Below are 12,559 nucleotides of genomic sequence, written 5' to 3' on the forward strand. Positions count from 1 at the left end.
CTGGATCTGAATATGGAAAAGCCAACAAAATACACCTTAAAGGGATGGGGAACGTGGGGAACGGACCAACTTCATGCTAGTGTAGACCGGACAAGAACGTTCAGAATCCTAGGCGGAAGACAGGGGTTATTTCAGCTGTAGTCATAAATCAAGCGAGAGGGACCGGGAAATGAAACGTCTCATTGCATTAAATCTCTGGACAACGTGAGTTGCTCTACGTATATTATATGTTCGGTCTTCCAATCCTATCGTCCTACACATGATAATCGTGGGGCAGGCGGTGGGGAGCTCTGGTAGCTGGATCATACCGTCTCGATCTGAATATACTTAATACTTATCATAGTCAACTAGGTAGTCACTAGGTTGGGTTGGTAGGATTTACTCAAATTATTAGGACACCTAGATCAACCGTTTGGTATATATAACTACTTCTATTAAGCAGCTTATATACCTGTTTTCTTGCTATTACTCATACAGTCCATACATTCTCCCTATTTGAGGTTCCCAGATTGCGTGTAATCGTAGGCGCGCTCCGGTACCTAACGCTCTGCCGCCAACTCTTCTGCACTAGTCGGGACGCGGTCTGCTGCAGAAGGATATTCGGTGCTGCCCTTCCCTCTCGTGCCTTTCTCCACGCCCTCAGGCAGGTCTCCCCCTTTCTGACGGACGCTATCACCAACACTCGCCCCAGCACCTTCTAGCCCAGCATGCTCCTTCTTTCGTCGGTTGGTATAATCACCATGTAGACTGCCGTGCAGCTCAGCTCCCGATTGGCCCTGGATTGGTTTACCTAGACCGGTATGGACGGCTTGAGATGTAGTACCGCCGAGGCTATCCACGGGATCGGTCAATCTCTGGGACTCGACGTTCGGAGCATCGGCTGGCGTCTCGCCATCGGGTCGGGGTTGGTATGTGTTTTCCCGGGGCGCGGTGCCAGGTGGATACTTTTCAGCGTGGAACTCTGGCGCGGCATCGTTGCCGACCTTAACACCGGGTTTATGCCCGGTAGTTGTGAGAGGTTCCGCGGGCGGCACGCGGCTATGGAATTCGCCCTGATTAGACATGGATTCGGTATTTCTGGCTGCCGACATTGTAATCGCGTAGTAGTAAAATAGAGAGAGAGAGAGGAAGATATTGGATTAGGTTTCTGGATATAATTGAAAGAACTAGTCAGACCCATGTAGAGCTGTGGCCGTAGACCTTCATATATAATAAGAGGTAAGAGGATAGTGAAGGATGAGTGAGGTGACGTCACGAAGCTGTAATGAGGAGGTCTGACATAACACCGTTGCATCGACGGAGGACAAACGAAAGGTGATTCATGGAGAGAGTGATAATGTATGGCGTTTGCCTTCTGCATCGCGATCGACGTGATGACAACATCATCGGATCTTTTGCTGCGGATAGTAGATATTGATATGTATTACCTACTGATTACCTATCGATTACCTATCAGTTACCTAGGTCCTAGATGGGTGTTTTCTTTCGATCTAGAAGTCTTCGTGATAGTATTTATCCGAATCTGCGTTGTGGCTATCGTAGTTATTAGGTAAGTATATCGGAGTTGAGGCTCTACGAAAGAGCGTCATCAGCAGTGTATATCGATCGGGTGGTGCTAGGGCGCTAGGACGATGACAAGGTACCTGGCATCCTTTCCCGTGCACAGGCATCTGGCATGGGATTTCTTTGTACATACGGATTAGTGTATGTATATATCCCGTAGATAGTAGATGGTTGGTTAGCCAACCACCGATCTACGATTCCCTTGTGGGCCAAGAGAAAACCGAGCCCTCGGTGCGATTGTACGTTGCCATTTCCATTTCACGGCATAACTAGCACTTTAAACTTCCTGTAGTGTTTCGTGTATTCGAGTTGCAACCCTCTCATTCTAAAATGTGGAAGCTACCAACCTAGATATAAGACTTGGATAAATGGGATATAAAAATAAATACCTACACCCACATACGGACATTGTTAGTTAGGAGGTATGGACATGATCGATCGGCGGTTGCTGGGCCAAATTTGCTACCGTCGATTACCTACAACATCAACCAATAGAATGGGCCTACATATGTCGACACCTGCGATACTTAAAAGGCGCTTGGACTACGACTTGGGTACCCAGATATTCGGTTAGATTTGGCAGGTACTTTTCAATACGATGCAGGAACCAAAACAGGGATTCAAGCAGTCTAGATCAAGGAGGAGAACCAATATGAAGACTGCGGGGCCGGTCAGTAAATATTTCGTATATAGTGCACGGGAAGCGCATACCGAAAACTGGGAAAAGTTACAGTTATAGCTTTCCCGTGTTGATTTTTTGGCACTTATTCCACGGAGTTGTATTATTGTTGCATACCTACCTATGTAGTGAGATAGCAAGGGAAACTTTCCTGATATTGTACCTTGTTGATACCTTAGTACCTTTCCTAGAATAGAACTAGATCGGTACCAGTTCTAATTCTAGACAGGCATTGGGTTTGGATTTGTTGTGGTTGCATTCAAGTATTTTATTAACAACGACACTGGATATAAGGCACATGTAACCATACATAAGTACATCAATGCCGTGTAGTACAATACAGATGCATGTGTTACCTCTGGTTCATAAATCCACCTCAACTTTCTATCACCTGCTACTTCCCATTGTTTGTCCTTTCGCCTCCTACTCTTTCATCGCCCTTGCTGCCTTGGTCTCTACTGTATGTATATACAATCTACTGTGATTTAAGTGCACTTAGGTACTCTTGTTTACATGTACTAACGTTAGTTAACCCACTTGATCAGGGACTGGACCGGACCTTTTCGAGTCCCACTCCGAGTGCCGGTGACGATAGTTACCTCTTACATAGTACATATGTAACTGCACTTAATACCTAATATCGAATTGAACCTTGGAAGGTCCCGCACTTTCGTTCCCCTTGTTCTACTTTCTTCTTAAATCATGAGTCGTCGATACTCTTTCAAGTCTGAACCTGACGAGCGCGATCCCCTCGACAATTCAAACGACCCGAACTATCGCTACGCACATTCCAGTCGCCAGCAACACTCTCCCTCTCGTCCCTCCCATCCTTCCTCGCCAACATCTCAGTCTCATTTCTACCAAGATTTTCCAGCTTCCTCTTTCGAGTCGTATCGCCATCCAGCGCACCCTTCGCCCACGAGAGCATCAATACACCCCGGCGCTCACCCCGACTCAGCATTCAACAGGCTACGCCAGAATAGAAGATATAGCGGAGGGGTAGAAAGAGTTGTTGCGCCTAGGACCGAGATTAGAGCTGGAGCTGGAGCTGGAGCCGGAGCCGGAGCCGGAGCTTTAGCTGGGGGAGCCTATGCTGCGGGTCACCCATCTTTATCTGGACCCGTCCCGCCGTCCCACCGCGAGAACAATATATCTACTCGGGGACGCGAGCCCCCTCAGTCTAACATCACTCCTGGTGCCGACAATTTTAGCGAGGCTGCCGCTGGTGGCATGTCCGGTCTAGCTATGAGTGTTGCTGATAAGAACGCACGAGAAAGTGGACTGGAAGCTATGAGACCAGCTCAGCAATATACAGAACCACAGCGCCAGCAGGCCCCTTACTCGGATGTCTACCAAGCTACGCCATCGGAGCAAGCTCCCTACGACGAGCCCCAGGGTCACGCATACGATCGAAGCTATGACGTGTCGCCGGGATACGGATCCGGACCCTATCTCTCATCCGGTCAGGCCTACAATTCCTCGCCCAGTCTAACTCCATTAGCAACTGCGGCCGTGTCTCATTTGGGCCAAGTGACGCCAACTTGGGGCATGCCGGGCTACTCTGGTGATCCATTCCGGGATCCTCATATGACGTACGGCCAGAGGATGGATCCTAGGCTCGGCCAGTTCAATCCGAACGACATTGACGATGACGGTGATGACGGCCTCGAATACCGACGTTCCACTCGGAATAGCATACTGAGTCTAGGGGGGTCGAGTCATCGAGGTGGCAACGGCGCTGCAGCCGGTGTCGCTGGTGCTGCGGCCGCCGGCGGCGTAATGGGTGGACTCATAGGAAGGAATCGGAATAGCGGTATTAATTATGACCCAGTACAGAATACGAGTTCTGCTGGCAGGCTTGGCGACATAAGTGGTGGATATAAGACGGGCACCGGGACAGAGAAACAGTCCGAATGGTTGTCCAGTCAAAATAACAGCCGCAAAAAGTGGAAATGGTTCGTTCTGATTATCGTCGGCCTTGTTATCGCTGGTGGAATAGCAGGTGGTGTCGTCGGGGGAATCTTGGCTAGTAGAAACAAAGGTGGTGGTAGTTCGGGCAGCTCTAGTGGAGTTCAATCCGCCGAGTCGGACACAGCTATGAATGGGGATCTGGACGACACATCTAATGAGATTCAAGCGCTAATGAACAATCACAACCTGCACAAGGTCTTTCCCGGTGTTGACTACACGCCTATCAACGTTCAGTTCCCGGATTGCCTTAAGAACCCGCCTTCCCAGAATAACGTTACCCGAGATGTTGCTGTCCTCTCGCAGCTAACAAATACCATTCGACTCTACGGCACCGATTGCAACCAAACGGAGATGACGATCCATGCTCTACGACAATTAAAGCTCGAGAATGATATCAAAATATGGCTTGGAGTATGGCAAGACGGAAACGACACTACAAATGAGCGCCAACTAAGCAAGATGTGGAACATCTTGGATACGTACGGGGCTGATCCATTCAAGGGACTCATCATTGGCAACGAGATCCTGTTCCGACAGCAGATGACCGCTTCAGAGCTTAGTAAACTACTGGACTCGGTGAGAACCAACTTGACAAAGCATGACTGGAATCTCCCCGTCGCCACGAGCGATCTTGGTGACAACTGGGATTCGCAACTGGCCAGTATAAGCGACTACATCATGGGCAATATCCATCCTTTCTTTGCCGGTGTCAATGCCAAGGACGCCGCTTCTTGGACGTGGCAGTTCTGGGAGAACAAGGCCCACGGATTCTTCAAGACGGAAACCGAGAAGAATATTATCTCCGAGATCGGCTGGCCGACGAAGGGTGGAATTAATTGTGGTGACGACAAGGTAACAGACTGTCCTAACGGATCAGTGGCTGGCATCGACGAGTTGAATACGCTGATGGAGAATTGGGTTTGCCAGGCCCTCGAGAATGGAACCAACTATTTCTGGTTTGAGATGTTTGACGAGCCTTGGAAAATCAGCTTCGATACGCCCGGAAAAGAATGGGAAGATCAATGGGGCCTCATGGATGTCAATAGGAACCTGAAAGAGGGCGTCAAGATTCCGGACTGCGGAGGTAAAACAGTTTGAACGGTGGGGGGGAATGGCTACTTGCCTCTTTTCTTTGAACGGGCACTGTGATCGACTTGATAAACAAGCCGTCACGAATAGCAGCCTGGCTAATACTCTTGACGGGATACCTCACATGATCTTCTTGAACTCGAAAACGGTACAGGGTTGTATTATACTAAGAGACGACGGTATACGCAGGGGTTATACGAGAAGCGGCGGAGATGGGAACTCAACCGGTAGCATATAGATGTCTCGGCTTAAGTGTCGTTTATGGTTCATGGTTCTACCGACACGATTCCTGGCGCAGAGGATTGGGAGAACAGAGCATTAGACAGCATCAATGGAGGGTATGACTACCTAGGTGGCGTCAAGATGGTAATTATCATCGTGTACGCATAGCATTATCATGGGTTACAGTTCTGCCATTACGGTATTGCGGAGCCTCCGGTTCGGTTCGGTATATACCTATTACAGGCTTACTCGGAGACTTGGACTCTCGAGTGTGTAGTTTGTTGTCGGGGGCCGGGTTAACTGCGTTCACTTTGAGGTATGAGGTAGATGATCAATACGTTTAAAAGCTATCAACTAGGATTGCATGAAAGTCTACTCATTACCTAACATCTACACATTATGGATTCATGCGATTCCATTCCCAGCTCGTCAATATGTCTTTCCGCCTAGGATGTACCTAGGTACGTACACACTTGACATATGTAGGTACCTATGTACGCAGATAATGACGTCACATGACTTGGTGTCGCTTTAGCGATCTGCACTTACAGAAATGTGGAAATGCTCCACCGTCCCTCTGGAGAGAACGCGCGTGGCACGGCACATTGCCCCGAGTGGTTCGTCGAGTTAACCGGCTCTATTGGTAACATCTACGTCACCTACATCGCATAGCAGCCTACCTGCACTTATCCTCATGCCCAATTTGCTTCACACCTTTTGAAGGCACCGAAGACGCCGTTTATTGCCGTGCGACCTGCGAGCAGAATATCCATAAAGAATGTTTCGAGATGTGGGCAATCACCAAACGAAAGAGCACCAGGGACCAGGTAACTTGTCCTATGTGTGCCGCACCCCATGGCAGGGCGACGATGATACAGTCAAGAAGACCAAGAATAAGGGCATCATCGGCTCCGATGGCTACGTAAACGTCGCTGATCAGCTTGGAATCAGCCGCAGAAGAGGTGAGTCGATGTAGCAACGTGCTATAACCTTATATACCTAGATACCCAAGTCTCTACGAGGTAACCATCTAGGTAGGTACCTTATAAGCTAATATATGGTTATAGACCACAGTACCTACTATGATGGACCGCATCGAGGTATAGGTTATAGGAGGTGGTGAAGTATGCACTCGCTATCGGGCTCTCGGCGTGGTTTCTGTCAGTTAGATTGTTGCAGTATCCTTATAAAAGTCTAGCACACTGCGGCGCGGAGTTCCGAAGCTACCTATTTTAACTAATATCGCGAACAGCACGGGGTATATAGCATGATAACCAGCTGAGCCTCCCGACCCCGTGGGATCCAAGACTAAACGTGTTTCCAGTGCCAAGGAAGATCATACGCTGGGTATATACTGAACAAGAAAATTCCATCGAATCTTCCCCCGTTCATCATATTGCGCTACAAATCACCCTTGCTACACTCCATTTACGTCTTATCTTGCCAAGCAGTCAATAGTAGGTACCTAAGAGCAAATATTTAAATTATCAGCTATAGACTAGCTAGTCCCCCTTTCCACTAATACTCGAAGCTAATATCAGCCTCTTACCTAGCTTTTACCTAGCTTTTCAGATCATACCAGTATCTTCGAAGTCTCAATACCTCTCCGTCCCTGGTTAAAGAGTCAAACAAAGAATTAGAAAGTAATCAGGTCCTCCTCTCCAACATCACTACTCAGTCCCACCGCAGCATCGCCCTCCACTTCGTTGTCACTCTTCCTCGCAACAAAGGTTGTGTCGCTATAAGTGGGTAATTCCCATTCCGGCTTGTCAGCCCGATATCCTGCAGGCGCGGTCGTAATATTAGAGGACCACGAACTTTCTCGAGGTTGCGAATGAGAACCCAAGGTAATCCCTCCCGCCTGCAGCTGTGATGGCGTTACGTTGGTGTCGTGTTGCCGTAAGCCACCCGGGGCTGGGGGTATGGCTGAGCCGTATTTAGCCGGTGCATTAGAGATACCACCATGACCAAAGTTCAACGAACTAGTGCCGAGGACAACTGTCTCTACGTCATCCTTGAAGGTAAGAACTCCATTGTTGTCCTTCTCGGGTGACGGTGAAGTCCTGGCAATAATACCTTTCCCGACATTGCGCACACCATGGTCGTCTAATGTTACTGGCCTGAAGGTGTCTTGAATCGCAGTCCCGGCGAGCGGATGAGAGGATCCCGCTAGAGCTTCTCTTGATGTCTTCTCATCATCCCTTTGAGCATCGAAGGCGGCCCATCCATACCCCAGTCCTGGTCTGGAGCCAAGGGGGCGTCGACTACCTCGTAGATTGCCTCTATCACTCAACACCGCACTCGCGCGACGTTGGTCCGGGCTTATGAATGGTGCAACACGGGATTTATCGTAGTCCACGCCCGGCTCCTCTACGCCGAGGGTCCCATTCTCAGGTAAAAACTCATCGTGAGGATAAGCGCCAGTGAAGTCAGCACAGCTACATAGACATCTATCGCCACAAAAACGTTGGCATCTATGACCACACGAGAGGACTCGTTCGCATGGTTCTCGACAGATCAGCTTATCATGTGTTGCCCTGGAAAGACGAGGTTAGCTTTGCTGCAATAAACCGCCATAGGAACATAACGTGTGTACATACCAATGGCATTGACGTCCGCATAAATGGCCACAACTAAGCCGGTCTGGACATTTCAGATCGCAACCGCCGTGACAGTTAACCCAGTCTTCTGGGTGCGACATCCAAGTTGTCCTGTGATGCTTCTGACATGTGATTGGGAAACGAGATTTATCTCCAAATCGACCCTGCGCTTCAAAGACTTGTTGTACTTTCCCCCACATGTTCCATGATGTTTCGCTCGCACGCGCCAGATTAAGCATATTGCCAAAGACGTAAAAGCCGCGGCGAGCTCGACTAATTGAGACAACACCACGGTTCTCATCTTGGAGGAAGCCTGCTTGGTGCGGTCCGTCACGACCCTTGCTTCTCACTAATGACAAAATAATAATGTCGTTTTCCTCTCCTTGGTACGAGTCCACCGTGAAAACGTTCGTAAAGGGCGCCCATCGTTTCATCTTGCTCTTGAACTGAGAGATAATTTTCTTCTTTTGACCTCGGTAGAACGTCAGAACGGTGATTTGGCTTGCTGGTATACCGTTCATGAGTAGATAGTCTATGAAGTGGATTATCATCTCAGCCTCTAGGATATTGAACTTGCTCAAGTTCTCATCCTGGCCCTCGGTCCAATAATGATGGAAGAAGAAAGAAGGGTACATCATCCCAGGAATGGGCGGTCTAGCATGGCCCTGGGTCACCACGGGATGATCTTGAAGGTCTGGATAAAATGGGTTCAATATTTCACGTAATGTCGGGATCATTCTCCGCTGCATGTTCAGGAAGGTGAAAGGCATATTCAGATAGACAAGGCGTTCAAACATAGACACCCGCATACAGAACGGCTCCCCCCCTAGGCCGGGCGTATCGCTATGCGGAGCCAGCTGTTGATGATCGCCGACTAGAATAAGTTGCTGAAGCGATTCGTACAATGCCGAAAGGATATTTGCCTCCCGTGTCTCAGCTGCCTCCTCGATTAACATAGTGCGCGGCCGGAGGGCAGCTAGCAAGCCACGATACTTGCATAAGCCCGTGGTAGTGCACCCTATAATCTCAATGTGCTGCGATTTGATGCATTGTGTATCTTTGTACCAGCGGTTGACCTTGAGATTCTTTGTGATTCGAGCGTTGTCGGCAAGTACGTCGCGAAACCTTTGGCGATGCCGTAACAGTAGCTCCTTCTGCCAGAACTGATAGACGGCACCGCGATGCTTAACGTCTACGTCCCACAGATTCGGCTTACGAAGCTCTCTGCGAACGACAAGGTCGTCCTCGGTGTAGTTGTGGGTATTTAAGCCTGTCCATAGATGCTTGATTGGCAAAAACCTGCCTTCTATGCGGCCAGTGTTCTCATCCTCATCATCAATACAGTTGTCGAGCTCCATATCGTAATCCTCCACGTCCATATCAATACTATCATGGTCTTCGAATGCTTCGAATTCGGGATCTTCCTCGTCCTGCCGCTTCGCCTTCACTAGTTGATCTCCTAACCACTCCGCCAACAGGCCGGGTGGCCGGTCCCGTGAGGATGGCGTGTCGGCCCATTCCTGTTCGGCAAGGAGAGACTCGAGCTGATTCTCCGATATCACACCCGTAGATCTCAAGATCTTGGGATCGATCAAGTTATCGGGGAAGACATTGTCGATAATCTTTTCCAACTCTGCGATATTCCTCTTACGAGCCGACTCGAATGTTCTGAAATCTCTATCTGCTCGAGGGTTCAATAGCGTCCTGGCGCGCTTCCGAAGGTTGTACATGCTGTAACGTTTGATCTCCTCGTTCTGAGTGCGTCCACCAAGCCGTACAACCTTAAAGCCGGCATTAATTAGTTGAAGCAAAATTTGATCAACAGCATGGTTCGTCTGAGCCGCGACAATAATTACATTGCTACCTTTCTCTTGGCTTTCCAGAAGGATCCGCAGAGCCTGCACCGAGGTAAATGTCTTCCCAGTCCCAGGAGGACCCTGAACGATAGCCAACTCTTTAGTGAGGATACGATGTACAGCACTGAGCTGAGAATTGTCCAGATTGGTATACCGAGAAATCTGGCCGTCAAAGCCTTCGAGCACAGAGTAGTTCCGAAGAGGCTCACACACCTCGGCCATCTTTGCGTGTTTCTCACTCTCCGTCATTGACGAGGAATCTGGGATGTGATGCACGAGTGACCTAACATCCCGGAGAGGATTATCTTCGACGTACTTTGCAAGGAGATCACTCTTGTCTGCCTGGACCAAGTACTTATCAAGCGGGGTCTCGTTGTTGGCGACGTGCTGTAGGCCAACCATGCTATGACGAACAGCTTCAAAATAACCATAACGCGTCTCTACCATGATTAGTTCTTGGTTCGGATCCATAATGGCATCGCTAAGATTAGCCCATTGAAAGTAAATTGTTGGTGGATTTTGGTCGAGTCCATCTCGAATGCGGTGTTCCGAGATGATAGCGGGCATACAGATCGTCTTAAAATGATCTTTTGCGGTAGAGATGGCGACCAAGGTTCCGACCGTGAGTCGTCGGGTCTGACTCCAGCGGATCTTCTTGCCAGATCTCTCAGTCGAGAATTGGACCTGGCACATAGGACCAAGGCGGGTCATCAAGTAGCCTGTGACAAAAACCTTCAGACGAGCAGCTAGTTAGTTAACGTAAGGCTACCTGGCGACTCCGGGAGAGGCGCACGAGGCTTGACTTACTTTAGTGTAGATACATGTCTCTCCGTCATCCATCATGGCAGGTTCATCTTTCAGTTTTCTAATCGAGTGGCGTAGCATAGTGATACTTTCTTCCCTCTGGAGACGGTAATGCGTCTCGAGATAAGTATTCTTGTTCTTCCATGGCTCTCTCCATGTGTTAGGCAGAAGATTTCGTATCTCGGCCACTTGCTCCTCATTATCCCAATCGGGGTTGAGGTCCCGACTCGTAGGTAATTCGGGGTAGCTTCGCCATTCTTGACCGGGGATAGGAGGTGGGCGGTCCTGGTCAAAGTTGATATGGTGCTTAATGGTGTCTAACTCGCGCTAAGCGTACCTATCATTAGCACACAGTAAAAACCATTAAGCAACGGCAGTGCGAAAACACACCTGAGTATCAGCACCATCGGGGCTGCTGAAGTCGCCCATGGCTGCCTAGTTATTAAACCCTCCTGGGTAGTCGGTAGTGCTTGAGGAGATATCGTGCCTGAAGTATCGGGGTAGTGTGATTAAGACCTGAGTGCTCGATGCCTATTGGTGAGAAAGCATCTACTGAAGTCAAAGTAAAAGCCTCTACGCAGGGAGGAACGATCCCAATGATGGTCAGAGGCTGAGGCGGAAAAACAAACACGAAAGGGGGGAAGGAGAGGAGAAAAAATAAATGCATAAAACGAACAGATTGGATCAATGGAACGTTTAGTCGCGTCTAGGACGGTTGCCTTGATATTTTATTGTTGCCCTGCTGTTGCCTTGTTATTGACGACGGGATTGCCGCAGTTGCTTCGATATTGAGTGCAGTTGTTATTTTTGCCCTCGTACAAGTACCTAAACAACCTTAGTAAACAAGGAAGTAGCTTACGGTTAATAGGGATGTATACTTTAGGTACTTGAAAGTAGGAGGTACTCTACAAATATTACATGTAAGGCTACCCGTGTACCTTCCTTAAGTGCTTAGGTTGGTATGTAAACAAGGTACCCAAGGTACTGTAGGTTAAGGTACCTACCATGTAAGTGTCTTATGCATATGCCTTATGAGCTTTAGACACCCGAGGTGGGTAGAGAAATTACAGCAAGTTGCTTTGAAATGCTCAAACCAAAAACTTACCTCATTATCTTTCACTGGGTACCTACATTTGGTACATATCATGCCTCAAATATGCAGCACATTTAGCAAACACATCGGCATCCCACCTATCTTCTCTTTGTTAAGTTCATTAAATTAAAACAGGTAGGTATTATGTCTTAGATGATATTGTAGAGATCGAATAACGAAAGGTTACGAAACCTCATCACCCGGCTATGTAGACAGACAAACTTAACTTTACGTGTTTGTGAGTACCTAATGTTTGCAATGTACAGAGCTATGGAAGTGTTTGTCCCAATGGTCATGTCTTTATCAAATACAAGAAGTGCAAACTGAGTGAAGTAATATAACACCGTTTATGTGTATCAAGGTGTATTATATCTTCATTATTAGTTTATTTAAATAAGATCATCCGTGAACGTTAAAAATACGCCTTTCAAATATAACCGTAGGATCATGGCCACTGCGGTTCGGTTATGTGCTTATAAGATACTATTATCTTATGTGAGGTGAAGTTACTAGTAATGGGAATTTCTTATTAAAAACACGGTGTCGAAAGTGAGTGTTTCTCTCAGTTATGTTCATCCACGAAGATACCTAGGTACCTACCATGGTTGTCGTCAAAGTCGTAGAGCTGGCTCGAATAACAGGCCAACATATCGTTCACAAAAATCTATCATTTCCTCATATA

The 12,559-nt window shown here is 48.2% G+C and overlaps 4 protein-coding genes across 4 annotated transcripts; 2 read left to right on the forward strand and 2 right to left on the reverse strand.

Moving 5' to 3' along the window:
- Nucleotides 1–315: 315 nt before the first annotated feature.
- Nucleotides 316–1,215, reverse strand: F4817DRAFT_292453 (uncharacterized protein). The gene is made up of 2 exons (XM_049299697.1): nucleotides 383–1,215; nucleotides 316–333 (listed from the first exon to the last, which is right to left on the reverse strand). The coding sequence occupies exon 1, from the start codon at nucleotides 1,089–1,091 to the stop codon at nucleotides 540–542; it is 552 nt and encodes a 183-aa protein (XP_049154300.1). The 5' UTR covers nucleotides 1,092–1,215; the 3' UTR covers nucleotides 316–333; nucleotides 383–539.
- Nucleotides 1,216–2,533: 1,318 nt separating this feature from the next.
- F4817DRAFT_352529 (glycoside hydrolase family 17 protein) lies at nucleotides 2,534–5,919 on the forward strand. Its single transcript, XM_049305246.1, has 2 exons — nucleotides 2,534–2,702; nucleotides 2,788–5,919. The coding sequence occupies exon 2, from the start codon at nucleotides 2,945–2,947 to the stop codon at nucleotides 5,309–5,311; it is 2,367 nt and encodes a 788-aa protein (XP_049154301.1). The 5' UTR covers nucleotides 2,534–2,702; nucleotides 2,788–2,944; the 3' UTR covers nucleotides 5,312–5,919.
- Nucleotides 5,920–6,302: 383 nt separating this feature from the next.
- F4817DRAFT_320686 (uncharacterized protein) lies at nucleotides 6,303–6,630 on the forward strand (the record flags this gene model as incomplete). The annotated part of the gene is made up of 2 exons (XM_049301209.1): nucleotides 6,303–6,486; nucleotides 6,599–6,630. 2 exons carry the CDS (start codon nucleotides 6,303–6,305, stop codon nucleotides 6,628–6,630), a joined length of 216 nt encoding a protein of 71 aa, XP_049154302.1.
- A 530-nt stretch (nucleotides 6,631–7,160) lies between these two features.
- Nucleotides 7,161–11,213, reverse strand: F4817DRAFT_362165 (P-loop containing nucleoside triphosphate hydrolase protein; the record flags this gene model as incomplete). Its single annotated transcript, XM_049306492.1, has 4 exons — nucleotides 7,161–8,061; nucleotides 8,125–10,712; nucleotides 10,788–11,111; nucleotides 11,175–11,213. The coding sequence occupies 4 exons, from the start codon at nucleotides 11,211–11,213 to the stop codon at nucleotides 7,161–7,163; spliced, it is 3,852 nt and encodes a 1,283-aa protein (XP_049154303.1).
- Nucleotides 11,214–12,559: the final 1,346 nt, after the last annotated feature.

The sequence above is a fragment of the Daldinia loculata genome (genome assembly GCF_022478755.1).
Source record: "Daldinia loculata strain CBS 113971 unplaced genomic scaffold F4817scaffold_85, whole genome shotgun sequence".
In the NCBI taxonomy this organism is placed as follows: domain Eukaryota; kingdom Fungi; phylum Ascomycota; class Sordariomycetes; order Xylariales; family Hypoxylaceae; genus Daldinia; species Daldinia loculata.

What these genes read in the sequence shown, in the direction of transcription:
- F4817DRAFT_292453 (XM_049299697.1), bottom strand. Translation starts at nt 1,091, where the DNA reads ATGTCGGCAGCCAGAAATACCGAATCCATGTCTAATCAGGGCGAATTC.
- F4817DRAFT_352529 (XM_049305246.1), top strand. Translation starts at nt 2,945, where the DNA reads ATGAGTCGTCGATACTCTTTCAAGTCTGAACCTGACGAGCGCGATCCC.